This window comes from Melopsittacus undulatus, chromosome 4 (genome assembly GCF_012275295.1).
Source record: "Melopsittacus undulatus isolate bMelUnd1 chromosome 4, bMelUnd1.mat.Z, whole genome shotgun sequence".
Lineage (NCBI taxonomy): Eukaryota > Metazoa > Chordata > Aves > Psittaciformes > Psittaculidae > Melopsittacus > Melopsittacus undulatus.
The window spans coordinates 7702812-7718869 of record NC_047530.1 but is presented as its reverse complement, the minus strand read 5'-3'; the positions used below and the strand labels follow the sequence as shown (position 1 = coordinate 7718869).

The window sequence follows — 16058 nt, the reverse complement described above, 5'->3', positions numbered from 1 at the left end:
GGGGTGTGGTATTTACCTAGGGGAAGGCCACATCCTTCAGCAGCCACTTTAATAACTCTGAGCTTTAGCATAATAACTGTGAGATTATTCCAAATCACTGTGTTGAAAGGATTAAAACCCCCCAAAACACCACCACCAAAACAATACGACAAAACACACGAACCAAACCCACAGTTAACTTTGGTTAGCATCACAACAGTACAAGTAAGGCCAATGTCCCAGACAAGATGGGAGTCCTTAAATGGAATATGGAAATTATGGAGACACCATCATTATATAGAAATTATATGGAACTATATGGAAATGGGGACCCTTCTCCTTCCCCCATAGGAGGGAGAGGACCTTCTGGGTTATGAGGTAGCTGTTTGGTTTTGGAGCAAGCCTAAGATTATGGAAACTCTCCCTGCCCAAGCAGCACTAGAAACTATGTATGGAATCCAGAGAAAAGATGACTTCTCCCTTGAACAAAACTACAGATCAAAAGAGAGTTTCTGATAACAGAGCAACATAAAAGTTGAATTCCTCCTCCGTATGAGAAGCAGGTAGTCCCTGTAGACATGGGATTACTTATGATTTTAGTTTCCATAATGTTGCCTTAAGAAAGAGTCAAATTCAGATCTTACATAAGCAGGAATGACTCAATGAAAGACTGAAACTGAAACAAGGCATCTGCCTTCCTGAAGAGTTGTGGGTGTTTGAACAATAGTGAGTGTGTTGTACAGAGTATGTTTCCTCTGCCTTGAAGGTAAACACATGTGCTTACACTCAAGATCCTGGAGATCCCACCTTTTTAGAAACACAAGCATTAATTGCTAATTATTAAGATCCACCTAAAAATAAAATAAACAGAGTGTAGTTTATACATAGCCATTTATCTACCAAAACTTTCATCTCATAGTAAAAGAGACTAAAACCCCCATAAAACTTATGAATTTAATACTGTTGGCTCCTAGCAACAGAACTGCAAGCCACACTCTTATATCCCGCACAACCACCTACACCAGCCTCCCTAAATATGGAGCAAGCAGCAGCTTCTATGCTAGATTGGATATGAGTAGTGGAACCCAAGAGTGACCAACATCAGTACACTGGGGCTCAGCAAACAAAGAGAAGATTGACATTGAAATATTATTTGCAAGCAGTTTATGGCTTACATGGCACACAGGGGAACAAGCCATGCAAAGAAGTTAACTTCACAAGCCAAGACTGATTTTGCTGCCTTGTCTGCTCTTTTTCTTGAAGAATATAATGTAAAATGAAAATTGGCAACTTGGCTGCATTCCTCCTGTAGCCACCCCTGTCCCAGATGGGATGGCTGCCTATGCAATCAGAGGACTGAAAAGGCAGGCTGGGATCAAGACACACAGCTATGACAATGAGAGAGGATGTATTTCTAGAGAGAATGCAGAATATCCCAATGAATAAACAGGGATACAAAAAAATAAAAGAAATCATTAGTTTTCTGTCACTCCAATTTTAATACTGGAATGGGAAACCATGCTCAGGACATCAGGCAATCCTACTGCTGGAGAATGAATTGGAGACTGCTGGTGTAGTGATCAACAAGCTACTAGTTAGCACAGGACTTCTCCCTCCCACCCTCCCTCATCTCATTGCTAAAGGCAGTCAGTCACATTTTCTTGCTTGGTTTGCTATAAACTTTGGGTAAACAAGGAATGAAACTGTTACAGGGACATGATTAGTGCCCAAGACCATGCAGATCGTGAGGCCAAAGAACTCCAGATACTCACTTCTTCCTAACATATTTTAAATACGGCTTCATTATTTTTTCTACTGAATGCCTTTGGTAGCATGGTGGCATCTTGGGTGACCTGGTTTAGTGTGAGATGTCCCTGCCCATGGAAGGGGGATTGGAACTGGATGATCTTAAGGTCCTTTCCAACCCTAACGATTCTATGATTCCATCATGAGCAAGAGATAGGCAAAAGCAAGTCTGAAAGTCAAGAATCGCCACTTTAAATCTTCTCAGAGGACTTCCAACAGAATGGCCTGATCTGTCCTGAAATGTGTACCTCTGGATTAGTAAAGGCAAAAAAAAATCCTGAATTTTCTGAATTCCACAGAGCAAGACAATACAAACTGTATCCAATTATCAGCCCAAAATTGCGGCACTCAGCATCTCGCACTATGAAAAGCGAAAGCTGGAGCGTAGGAAGGTTTCCTAGTTTCTTCAGATTACATTCGCCTCTGAACAAAGCTGACCCTTTGTGGAATCAGCACCACTGTTCCTACAGAACATGCATGGGTGGGAATGGCTGAGGAGGGATCCCACAGCAATCCCAGATTATCATCATTAGAACATTCAGGTCAAGTGCACTTAGCCAACAACCCACTCAAACCTCACAAAAGATAACAAACAGCTGATCTGCACAAACACTGTTCACAGAGATTTTTATCCTTCTATCACGGCATCACATGAAGCATATAGCGATGGAGAAAATTACACAGACCACCTTTTAAGACCTGCTCTAGTTCTGCCTCTTTCAGAAGATCAGGGTCTCAAAAGCCAGATTTCCTGTACAGCCACCAAAACACAAGAAGTCTATTTCTGTGTATCGCATTCTTCTGAGAATTGCTCTAAATTTACTCACCTCAAAGAAAGACAAAACCTGTTTGCTTCAGACCAAACAATTCCAAAGCTTCTGCTTTTAACAAGGCTCAAAAAAACACACATATTGATGTCACTAGAAAATTTCTGATGAATCCTCTGAAAAGCTTGCTAACCAAAATCTGGCAAAAGGAGAGTTTTCAGAGAAGCAGGCTACAGGAAGAGCAGAAGTCAACCTGACCAAATCTGACAAACAGTAACAACAAGTTCATTTGCAGTAGCTGCTCACTAGTCTTTAGAAATTACCTTTTGTGGGGACTGCTGGGCAAAGCACACACAAAGGACTGATGGAGCTCAGCTGTGAAGGGTATGTTCCCATCCCACTCTTCAGACACAGGAGGTGAGCTTCAGGAGGCTCAGCTGTACATGAAGCACGAGGCAGCTGTGACCCAGGTTTATCCTATACAAGAGGGCCATCTCTCACTGGGCCCAAAGAGCCTCTTCAAGTACAGCACTCTTTCAAGTGCCCTCTTTAGCACAGGCATGTTAAATGGGCCACCCAGCTCTGGCTCATTCTGCCGCACATGCTTTGGAAACAGTGGATGAAACATCATTGTCATGTGTCAGCATCTTCCACCGCTGGAACCTGTTCCGATGCAGAATTATGTTTACACTGGAACTTTAATAATGTCTTAGATGCAAAACTGAGTACTCAAAAGCTAGATTTTTTCAGAATTTAAGTTTCAGGTGCAAACTTTAGTTAGTTATGCTCTCTGTGGCAATGCTTACTCTTTTCTGCAGAGCTTATGATATAGTTTTTAATTACATAATAACATACTGTGGTTCTATTCATTCAGTGTAAACAAACAATTCCTGACACTATAAAAAGCAGCTCTTTGTTTTTATTCTTGTTTAGTGGCTTTACCCTTTTTACTTCACTTACTGGAAATCTACCACAAATATAGTTACTAAGTTATACATGGTAGTTTAAGACAGCCACCACTGCAGTAGTAAAGTGCTTTCCAAATTGTAATGAATTTGTTTTCACAATCTCTGCAACAAACTGTTTTGCTCATATCTTACAGGGAAAATACTGCAGAAAATGTAGGTTAATATGAAAAGTACCCACTAATTCTGAAAGCCCAATCTGAGGTGTCACTTTTTGCTTTTCCTAATACCTGGGGTTTTACAATATTGTAGAACAGTGTTGTAGAACAGTTCCCATTAACTTTAGTTGCAGGTACAAATGTTCAGCATTTTTGCTAGTAAGACCCATACTCTCAAGTCATAGAATCATGGAATGATTTGGGTTGGAAGGGACCTTAAAGCTCATCCAATTCCAACCCCCTGCCACACGCAGGGACACCTTCCACTAGAGCAGGTTGCTCAAAGCCCCTGTGTCCAACCTGGCCTTGAACACTGCCAGGGATGGGGCAGCCACAGCTTTCTCAAGGCAACCTATACCCATGTTTCACCACCCTCACAGTAAATCCAATCTAAAACTACCCTCTTTGAGACCTAAGTCATTACCCCTTGTCCTATCACTACATACGCCTGTAAAAAGTCCCTTTCCAGCTCTGAAGTTGAGTGAGGATGAAGACACACCCATACTAAAGAGGGCACTCAAAGGAGTACTGTGCTTGGAAAGGCTCTTTGGTTCCAGTGGGAAATGTCCCTCTTGTATTGTACAAACCTGGGTCACAGCTGCCTCATGCCTCATGCACAGCTGAGTTTCCTCAAGCTGCCTCCAGTGTCTGAAGAGTGGGATGGGAACATACCCTTCACACCTGAGCTCCTTGCACGCATTACATACAGATTCTGACCAGCACCATCACCTCAGAGGTGAGTAGTAGTAACCTACATTTGATTCTGCACTCCACCACAGGAAGCAAAGGAAGTAGAGCACAGAAATGACATGCCGTCCACAGTGAACCTCACTGAGAAGAACCACTGCAGTGTTCTCAACTGCATGGAGCTGCTTGAAAAAAAAATCTAAGACACAAAGAAAGCTGTGTTCTCCGTGGCAGCTCGGAGTAGTGAAGGCAGCTAAAAGCTAAGACTGTATCATTTATGTCAGGATGTGACAGAGACCAGGGGACAATCATTTATGTTGACAACAAGCGATGATTTCCCACCAGCACTGGAAAACACAGACATACTTTTTCTATGCAGTGCTCAATATAATTTACCAAGAGACATTACCCTTATTCACATGAAAACTGTATGAAGACTGCAACAGTTTGTACTTTTCTCCGATACATCATAAGTGAACTGTGCCATTGCCACTAGCTTTCTTATTTACACAGTTCTGGAACACCCCAACTTCCTGCAAAACAGGTCATCATTTGGTGGACTGATGAATCATACACATTTCAGTTCCCATTACATGCAGACATCTATCTATAGCTATCCTTTATCACCTGTAACCACACCTCTGTTGTCAACATGGCTCAAGTATAGATGAGGTCAGAAGGCTGATGAGGAATAGCAAATCGCAGTTGAATGTGAATAAAATAAAGGTGATATTGGTAGGCTGGGGTAAACAGTTCAGAGTTTGCATTCACTGCGCCACCTTAGTTGGATATTCCAGCCTGTAGATAAGCAGTGATCCTGGATTCTGGGTTAAAGCCAAGCTCCCACAAAGCAGCATCTGTGTCATGTTTGCTATAGTCATCAACTGGCTTGGAAATTCTGTCCCAAGCTCTAAATCTGGATTGTGCCAGGTCTATGATATTGCTTCGAATGAGCTGCCAATTAGTCTTTGGCTAACTTCTTTCCAAGCTTGCCAAGGAATAGAAGGTTTGATAACAGGCAATAATAGCCAGGCCTGCTGGTTCAGGGTAGGTTCTATAGCATCAGTCTCACACCTCCATGTTTTGGAATGCAAAGGAAAATTTCATCCCTTCTGGGAAGTTCAGCGTTTCTAGATACAAAAATCCCACCCAAATGCTGCTGTGTGGCTATGTGTTATCTCAGAAAACATTCTCCATTACTGATAAGAATGGATCAGTTAAGCACTAGAAATGATATACCAATGTATTTACTAGTCTGACACTGGATGAACAGGAAGCCTCTCCCCCTTCCCTATGCTTTTGCTTGGAATGAGCTGATGGAGACTAACTCTTTTCCCTCCTTCCCCCATCTGCCTTTTTCTTTTTTTAATGGTATTTTTCTTCATGTGTGCTATGGAGAGACAATCCATCTCACCCAACTTGTGGGCTTTCTAGAGAAAAACATTCTCTGTTGGTAGAGAATGTTGAGAAGAGCACTTAAAAATGCAATCTAAACCTACGCTACACAAGATGGACTGACAAGCCAATTTTTCCTGCCTCAGCCCCCTTTCTCTGCAAAAACTACATTGACAGAGAAGGTTGAAGAGAGACAGTGACTTGACTGGTGCTGTGCATAAGACAAGATCACTTTTCCCTTCTAAGATGTGCAAGGATAATATTACATTATCTGCCATCACATTTTATAGATATTCACCACAAAATGCTGTACAATGATCCTCAGTTCTTCTCAGTCACTAAACAGCTATCTACCACATAAACATAACGTGCATTCTCAGATTCCAAAAATATAAGCCGTATTAAGTTGCATCACATTGTGTACATTTAATTAAACTGATTCATTTTAACACATTCCATTTATAATAAACTTCAGATGTGAGTTAAGAGGTTTTTTGTCTATGTTAACCACCACACAAGGATGAACATGTCTTTAAATGAACATCACACAAGCTTAATAGGTAAAAGTGTCAGAACCCAAAAATAATCAGACATGCAACGTTTTCAAACTATTGCTGCAGCCACTACCCTTATTCCTTTTGAGAATGGCATGGGTTTTCATAAATTAATCTTCAAATCTGCTGAGTCAATGATTGCTTGAGAAAAGCCTGCTCAGATATGCCCTCTTTAGATATGAATGCATCACCTAAAGATGAGGAGGATGAGGATGTTTCTTTCCCTCTTTCCACATACAATAAGCATTATAAGAAGGTTTGAACTGTGGAATTGGACATGCAGAGAAACTTCTATAACATACCTAATCCAACAGTCCATAAGAAAAAAAATAGAGCTCTTTCAATTTTAGACTATGCACCCAAGCAACATGTCCTTTAACGTAAAAAAGTGAAAAGTAAGAGAGGGAAACTGCTTCAAAAGAAGAATCTTGTAGACTCTTAAGTCACCCTTTCGGATATACCCACAATCAGAAACTCATAAATGGTAAGACACTTAATTGCCTCTCTCTTAACTGATTTGGCAACAACTAACTTGTTTCCTACCAGACAAGGATCCATATTACTAATAAACAGTCAGCACTAGAACTGATACTGCTGATGTTTCAATATACTCCACCACTCATGTACAAGTGGCGAAGAAACCATCCTCAAGCTGAGAGAAGGCTCCCAGTTTAGAGGTTTGGCCCAATAACTGTGCAATGTAGAACATACTGCATGCCCCATCCCTGGAGACATTCAGGGCCAGGCTGGATGTGATTCAGGGCAACCTGATCTAGTTGAAGATGTCCCTGATCATTGCAGGGGGGTTGGACTTGATGACCTTTGGTAGGTCCCTTCCAACTCAAAAAAACTCCAATCCCACTCACATTTCTGTATCCCCCCACAAATTCCTCACCCTCCTCCCCTGTCCCTCAACTAATGTTTTCCATGTTTCCAAACCTCACCAGCACTCAGCACTGTATGCTCCCTCCATGCTTTCTCCTAATTACCCTCAGGACAAGAGACCCAACCTACTGCGGCTCACTCAAGCAGCAAGCACAGTACTCAAGCAGCAAGCACAGTACACACATGCCAATTTGTTAGTTAAGCAAAATAGAAGGCAACTGTTGAACTCATCTTGCAACACCTTCTCCCCCTGAGAAGAAAAGGAATGCACTTGTTTTGATTTCCTCTCTTCTACCCAGAGACTCATCTTTGTGGAACTTTAAAGAGTTCTTAAAGAAACTTTGAGATGTCTATGCCGCTGCCAAATTTGGCTGAAATCTACGAAAGTTGTGAAAATAGAATTGATAGAGTGATTATACAAGCTTTCTTTCCTCTGGAAAGTGGGCTAAAAGCCCATTAACAGTCTTACTTATGTCATCCCTTCATTCCCATTCTTCATTTAAAAATAACAATTCTATTCTACTGCATTAGCTTATGTAACCCACCCCTGAGCCAAACTAGTTGAAAATGTTGGTCTGTGTTTATTAAGTGTGTGTGCCTCTCTATATATTTGCCCACTTTAAGGTGCTTGGTATTATGAAAAATAATGGTGAGATCATCAGTGAAACCAAATAAGCTTCACTAACAGCTATCCCCCAAAGTTTCTGGACTGGTATCACTGCAAGCAAGAACTGAACTGCTTTTTCTCTAGCAAGCTGTCAGCTGTTCTCATGGTTACAGATCTAGGAATTTGGAATGACAGGTCACAGTTATGAGAACGAGTAGATTTATTTGGCATGTTTCTATCTAGTAAATAACATTCTCCTATGCAGAGGACAAGAGGCTGCTGTACATTCTCATAGTGTTTATTCTCTGTGAAAGCCATGATTTAAAGTCTCTGTCCCAACAAAGAAAGTGCTAACCAGACTTATCTCTTAAAATTGCTCACTCACAGAATGAAGACAAAAATACAGAACTCTTGCACTCCCTCCATTACTATAAATGGACCACTGGCACTTTCACTGCAAGATTCAACTGTGTATATACACTTCCCAGATGGCGTGAAGCAAGGGTAGAAAAGCATGCTTCCCATTTAAATGCAAAGGAAGGCAAGGGAATGTTAACTGCTGTCATAGGGTAAAATCTATTCTGTCAATTGGCTATTAAAAAAAAAAGATTAAAAAAATCAACCATTTATTTTTTATTAACTGCCAAGTTTTTGTGAAGCTCCAGCTACGGCGCTACACAAAGTCATTAGCACAGCTATGTGAAATTGGTTTTCACAGAGCCACAAGTTCAGCTTAACAGGGCAGCAGCAGAACAGGCTTCCCCCACACTTGCAACTCCTCCTTGCTGGAGGGGTCTTCCTCCAGGAAGCCAGGGCAGTCCAGTTGCCAAAGCCTGTGTTAATCACCACAAAATGCAGAACTTGTGCTGAGGAACTGGAACACCACCCACTGAGCTTCTCTCAAAGGTGGGTCTGCCTAGATGGGAACAGCGCTTTGCCCATGCTGAGCCAGGTTGGGACTCCTATGACTCATCAGTCATAAGTCCCAAGGTACTCACTCCCGCAGTAGAGGCCCTTATACTCCAGGGACATGCCCACATACTGCTCTCAATATGAAACAAAAATGTAATTTGTCATGATGTGCCAATTCATCCAACTCAAAATGCTCTGTGAAACGCTTAGCTGAATCACTCCTCCTCTTAGAGAGCTCCATTTGCCTAGTGAGCTGCCAAGGAGAACCATCCTCCATGGGGCACAGTTGGAGACAGCACTCCCAGGCTTACCATCCCAGGATTTAAGGCCTGCTAACTCCAGGGCAGCAAGCCCTGTACACAGAGGAAGTGCTTCATCGTTTCACAAGGGCCCACACGGTTAGCTTGAGAACATACAATATTTCAAAGACTCAACTGGTTCTTGATTTCCAGGTCAACAGAAGAGAGGCCTCCAGCACAGGAGCCTGGGAGGACCTTCTTCAGCTTAGGTCTCAAGCTCCTGAGCCTGCAGATGGAAGCCTTGAAGCCCTGATAACAGGAACATTATCGGAATTTCTACTCCCGCAGTTGAAGACCTGGGCAAGTTTCCAAGGTCCCTGCATGGCACTGGTAGGTTTGACAGTCCAGCAGTGCTCCGAGCACTGGTCTGAGCTTAGCCACAAGGTGCCAGGCTCCACATTAATTTCTAACATTTCCAAAGCAAATGTCTAAGGAAATTCCAATACAAGGGAAATTTTAAAATGTCACCATTTCCCATGGATTAGGTAATGGCAAGTTTGGTCCACCTCTGGCTTCAGTTTCCTTCAGAAAAGCCTTCATCCTACGTGTTCCACTAGGAGAACAAGCCTTCATCTGTTAAAATACATACACTAAAAAAGTAAATATGAGCAAAATTTGCCTCTAAACAGAATCTTCAAAACATAAACCCATTCCTCAGGTTATCATAAGATTTCTAGTTATTTTCACATTTGAACCCAAAGGCTTCCATTCTAAAACATGCCTACTCATGCAGCCTCAACATTAATAAGTAGAACGGACATATTCTGTAAAGTTCAACCCATACAGGTTCAAAACACAGGCCCCTACTTTAGTGAAGCAGTGAGCAGGTAACAAACCAAGGAAACAGTGTCTGTAAAACCTGAACAGCTGAGCATAGTGACTGCTAGTATCACAGCATTGCCTGGTACCAAAAGGCATCAAACACAAGGACAATCCTGTCCTGGTCACCTCCAGGTACCAGCGAGGACACAGCCACCTAAGATGAAGGGCAATATGCCTGACCACAGGAAAACTGCAGATTCCCAGGATATGACCTCTCAGTGCATAATGCATCAAGGGAAGGAGGATGAACTACATAAGCATGCATTAAGCAGATTAAAGATTTGGCCCATTTAATTTATTAAGCAATGTCATGAAGTTGGTGATAACTTCGCTCTACCGTTTTAGAGTCCTAGGCACCAGTTCCAGCTCTGGTCTGCCAACCTGCCACTGAGTAATGAGATAAAGAACAGTCAGAATGCAGGCTCCTGGTGGGCAGCTTGCCCCATCTTCCCCTACACTGCAGGCATGGAAAAGTAACTCAGCTTTTAAAAACACAAAGGATCTACCATTTGAGTGAATACTTACTTTACCAAGAAGCCATTAAAAAATCCTGCACTAAACTTGGGAAACCTGTAAAAACTTTCCCAAATATTGGAGTCTAATAATACTATTACAGTTCTCCATTTCCCATACACCTAAAATGCTGAATGTCCTATTCATTAAACAGCTATTTTTAGTTTGCTATAAATCATTGTTCTTTACTTTTACAACTTTCTTTTCTTGTAATTAAAAGGTGAACAAAGCCTTTTCCAACTTTACAGTGCCTAGAAACTTCATGTAATTCAAAAGTACCACTCACATCCACTTACGCTTTAGATACATGAGCGGCATTCCCTGTCACTCTACAGGGAAAGATATAGCTCCAATGAATGATTTAGGACTCAATATTGCATATAACACCAATGACTTCAAAGATGCAGAAGCAAACCTTAAAGGTAGCATTGCTTCTTGCCTGAAGAATTGGTTTTGTTTCTGCCTATATTCATGGACAAGTTAACCAGACACCACAACATCATCTCAGAGTTCTCCCTATCGCTAAAGGGTTACCACTAAATTCTTGCTCCCTATTAACCACGCACACAACCCACTGCAATAGCAGGGGTACTGAATCAAAGGACCCTTAGGGTTTTTCCATCTTTTATTTTCTTCTGCTGCTTTCACAAAAGACCCTCTAGCACAACACGTATTTTAGAAAAGAAAGCAGAACAACAGTAGTCATTTCCCCTACACACCAAATTCTATCTCAGGATCAAAAGTACAAATTAAGTAGCATTATTATTGGTTTCTTGCTATGCATTATGACAAAGTACAAAACCTTCTGTTTCTTTCTCTCTTTCAAAACCAGGCCACAAGTTGATGCAAACAAAACTGATGCTGTGCACAGCATTTCAGCCCCTGTACTATGCGTCCTCTACAGTAGTAAACCCACAATTACCATGAGAAAAGTCCAGCTGGAGGTATCACCTACAAGTTGCTTCTTGCTTATACATTATTTCGGAACATATGCTCTGCTTGAAAACAATTCTGTGCCTACGAGCTGGCAGCAGAACAACAATTTAAGTTGAGGTCTCAAAAACGGTAGGAGGGGGAATTTGCTAAAGCAACAGATTTCAGCTACTTTGTACCCCAAGAAGCATACAATAAAGAGTCAGGCAAATATACATCAAGGATCATGAGAAAGCAACTAACTATATGCCTTTAAAAGTGCACTTCATGGATGAAAGCTGCCAAATTACAGAGGGGATTTACTGAGAAGAATGTGTTACTGCCAGAACGGACAAAAGCATGCATTCTACCCATTCCAAGCTCCTCCCCATCTCCTGTCATGCTCACAGCAAGAAGCAGCTCAAAAATTGACAACCACTGACTCCAGGATTGAAAGAGACAAAAAAAAAACCCCAACAACCTGCTGGCAAATGCCTGGAAAAATTTATTTTGGAGCTCTGATAAAGGAGACTGGAAAAAAAAGAAAACAACAACAAAAAGCCCCACAAAAGGAAGTAGAAGAAAAGAGCCCACTTATGATCCCCGTGTTCTCGGGACATCAAGCAGTTTCACAGCAGGAAGGAAACAGAGCGCCCCTGGCCGGGTTTGAGGAGAGTCAACGTGCAGCAGCGTCTTTCAAACAAGCACAGCAACCTGTACCCGGTACCACGCTGCTGCCGGCCCCAGGACAGGAGTTTCCCGGAGTTCGCGTGGAGTTGAGTCATGGAAACCTCCCTCCAAGCGGGAGCACCCAGTGGCAAACCGTCCCCGTCCGTCCCCCAAGGCTCCCTACCTGGTTGGTGTCCTCCCCGTGCTCCAGGTGCACGATGCCCTGGCTCCTGCACTCCGTGTCGCTCAGCACGTCGTCCTCAGAGTCCTCCAGGAGGGACGAGGAGCCGGTGGAGGACAGCGAGGAGGTGGAAAGCCGTCGGGACTGCAGGTGCAGCGAGCTGTCCGTCCTCAGCCAGCCGCCCTCCGTGCGCGGCGGCTGCGCTTGCGGGCTGCCCTGCGCCTCCTCGCTCTCCTCGGCGGTGACCGTGAGCCGGGGGATGACGGGCGGCAGCACCCCGTTGGGGGGCCGGCAGCCCCTCTTGGCCGGGTCGGGCAGCTGCCGGGCGGCGGCGGCGGCGACAGCGGCGCAGCGAGCCTCGAAGAGGGAGCGGAGCTCCCCGACGCTCAGGCGCTTGGAGCGGCTGAGCTCCGGGCTGCTGTGCAGCCCCGCGCGGGGCTGCATGGCGCGGTCGGCGCCGGGCGCCTGCGGGGCAGCGCCCCAGGGCCGGCGGCCGGGGGTGTGCATGGGGGAGCGCCGCGCTGCTGCCGCCGCCGACCGCCCGGGAAACTTGTGTGTGGCTCAGCCTCCGGCCGCTGCTCGGAGGACGGCGGCGAGGCTCATCTCCAGCTCTGACTCACCCGCGGCGGCAGCCGGAGGCAGCTACCGTACCCGCTGACCCGCCGCCGGGGCCATAGGGGCACGGCCGACCCGCCGACACCGCCCCGCTCCGCCTCGGCGCTGAGGGGAGGGGAGGAGCGAGCCGCGCCGCGGGGAGCCCCGTCCCGCCCGCCCGCCTCTTCCCCGCCGCCGCCTCCGCCCTTTTGGTTTCGCTTTGCCTGAGGTGCCGCCTCCCCCCTTACCTCAGCGCCCGCCGCCCCCGGCCCGGGCTCACAGCTCCCCCATGGCGGCTGCGCAGCGCTCGGCCCGGCAGGGCCCATCCCCGCTGAGGGGGAAGAGGGGCGGGTTTGGGCTCCCTCCCGTCAGGCCCTCAGGGATCGGTCTGTGTGTGTGTGTTTGTGTGTGTCTGTGTGTCTGTGTGTGTGTGTGTGTGTGTGTGTGTGTGTGTCCGTCCCGTCCTCCGCGTGTGCTCGGGCTCCGGGGCAGAGCGGCCTCCCGCAAAGCCTGGGTCTCCCTCAGTCCGCGCTTCGGGTCCTGTGGGATCAGGGCACCTTAAGCCCCAGGTTGCCGAGGTACCCGAGCCCCCCCCCCCCGCTGAACGAATACCAGCAGAGAGCACCCCCACGGCGCAGTTACCTGCTCGGCTCCCACTCCTCACCAGGAATACAACAGGGCTGCACGTGTTGTCATTGTAGTCATTAAAACCTTTGGATGTTAAAGGCATCCCACCGCAGGGTTACATCAGCTGAGATGGTTATTAAAACTACCAATTCTGGAACCAAATGCGAAAGTCTTCAACTGAGTTTTTGCTCATTTATCTCATTGTTTCCTTGCACTCTCCCATCTGTCTCTTGCCATCTGTTGTCTCTCTCCTGGTGCTCCGGCTGCGAGCTCCTCGCAGGAGGGACTGCACTCACCCAGCACGGAACGCAGCAACGCTCGGCTGCACTGGGACTCCCTGGTCCTCTGACACCATAACTTGCTGCTATTCATTCAGATATTCATTCAGATTATTCATTCAGATTATTCCGAATCTGGGGCTAAAATAGTCATAGAGGGCTAAGAATTATTCGGCTGCTGCTGACTATTTTCCAGCCCCATCTTGCAAGTTGTCTTTGGGAAAGTCAGTTTGAACAGGCACCAAGAGCGTGTCTTCTCCCCTGCCACTCACAGAGCCCCGGAACAGACAGGAAGGCAGCTTCATAAATAAAACGTGATAAATTAAACTTCATAAATAAAACTCCAGGCATCTTCGGGCACTTTCCTGGAATCAGGTGGTGCCAAGCCGGGAATTGGACCACCTGAATTTCCAGATGAAATAGCCAAAGCTTGTGGTGGATTTAGTTCTTTAACTGTCGTAGGGGTTGTCCCAAGTTGCTGCCAATGTGCTCATGGTGGGATGACAGCTACCAGCAAAGTGTGCAAAACCACTAGTGGTAACGTGCAGAAGAAAGTGGTTGGCAGGAAAGCTTTCCACCAACATACAGAGAAGTGCCTGTAGGAGGATATTCCTTCGTGGTAGACCATAATGAGTTTAAGTTCTTTCTGGAAGAAGATAAAAAGTCACCACTTTGGGGATGAACTTTATAAATAGTTTCAAATTTTATAGTGCAGAAAAGCAGCCTCAAGACATGAAGACTGACTAGGCCTAATACATACCTAAAGTTATAAGAGTTTAATATACATCATGATTTTATAATTGATGGTTTTATAAGAGGTCTCACGGTAGCGAATACATATTTAGAGTGGAAAACAGAGGCCAGTTTTAAAAGGCTATCCGAGATTACGCATACAGAGGTTGGACCCATTTAACTTACTTAGCTGTGGCAGCTTCCAGCTGTAGGTAAGCAAGATAGAAAAGCATCTCCTCACAGCAGAGGGGTTCAGTGGGATCTGTCACAGGCCAGACAGGAAACCCACAGGGAGCCCTGCTGCACGTGGAAGGACATTTCGGTTTCCAGCCTCTGTCAGCCGTTGCTCTGTCTGCTGACTCTGCAGTTACAGGATTATATGTGGTCTGTGATTAGGAAGCCTTATTTAAAAGGTTTGCTTATTTAGGAAACCTTAACAACAGGATCAGCAACTCACTCCATGTAGGGCTGAGATTAGTTAATAGTTAGGTCATAAAATATAATCTTAAAGGTTTTACTTTCAATTAATGAGGATAGAAGCAAAATACATGCAAACATTTAATGAATTAATGCATGTATAAAAATAGAAAGTGTCCTTTCAATAATACTGATAAGTGGTGATTGGTGATTGAATCTTATCTGGTTGGATAAGATTACATGAGTTTAACTGACTGCTTTTATAGCATGTCAGCTGTAGAGGGGTACTGATTGCTGAATATTGTGTAAGATTTAACTCAAAAACTTTCAACATTAAGAGGAGAATAAAGAGATTCTTCCATCAGTCGGGTATCACCACATTTGTGTGGAAGTTTACAACTGTTTTAACAAGAGGAGTGGTGCTCTCACTTCTGGTGAAGTGGCAATGACTCCTATTTTCCACTTGGGAAATCCTGCATCCTGGCAGCAAAGGTCTGTCAGCATCCATTAATGATGTTTGGCAGGAGCTAGATCTGATAACAGATATGTGTCTCCCTGTTTTACAGGTAGGTAAACTGATGTACAGGCAGTTCATGAGTTGGCTACAGTCATATAGAGAATCAAGGGCAGAAACGGGTGCTTCAGATTTGCTCTCTGCTACTGTAACCACCAGATCAGGCTCCCGCCTCTAGGGGTAAAGGGTTCTGTTTATCGCAGTCATTCTGATTCATATTGGTACTGCTTCTGGCCACTGGGGCTCCTTGTTTCACACAATCCTGCTACAAAATGAACTTTTGGCCTTTATTTCTTCATTGGGGACTATAGTGATAGGACATGCGGCAATGGGTTAAAACTGAAGCAGGGGAGATTTAGGTTAGATATAAGGAAGAAAATCTTCACTGTGAGAGTGCTGAGGCACTGAAACAGGCTGCTGAAGGAAACTGCATAGTCCATCCTTATCAGTGTTCAAGGTTAGGTTGGATGGGTCTTAGGGCAGCATGGTTTAATGTGAGGTGTCCCTGCCCATGGCAGGGGGCTGAAACTAGATGATCTTTGAGGTCCTTTCCAACCTAAACCATTCTATGATTCCCATGATAACCCTTTTAAACTTTGTTATCATTAATCTATTGCTTATTCTTACCTCCTTTGCATTCTTGTAGAGTGTATAAACCTTGACAATACAGGGGTAAGGATGCTGTGGGCACTTGCAACAGATTAGAAAACTTTCACATAGACAATGGTTTAAATATAATGCAGAGGGGAGTCTTGGCCTTAACTTGGCCTGCTCAGTACATACAA

General features: G+C 44.7%; 1 protein-coding gene across 1 annotated transcript in view; it reads right to left on the bottom strand.

Moving 5' to 3' along the window:
* Window positions 1-12618, bottom strand: part of ITPKA (inositol-trisphosphate 3-kinase A) — a 40890-nt gene extending 28272 nt beyond the window's left edge. Inside the window, exon 1 of the mRNA XM_034062487.1 lies at window positions 12115-12618. Within this exon, the coding sequence (XP_033918378.1) occupies window positions 12115-12618 (504 nt within the window). The remainder of the gene's footprint in view (window positions 1-12114) is intronic.
* Window positions 12619-16058: the final 3440 nt, after the last annotated feature.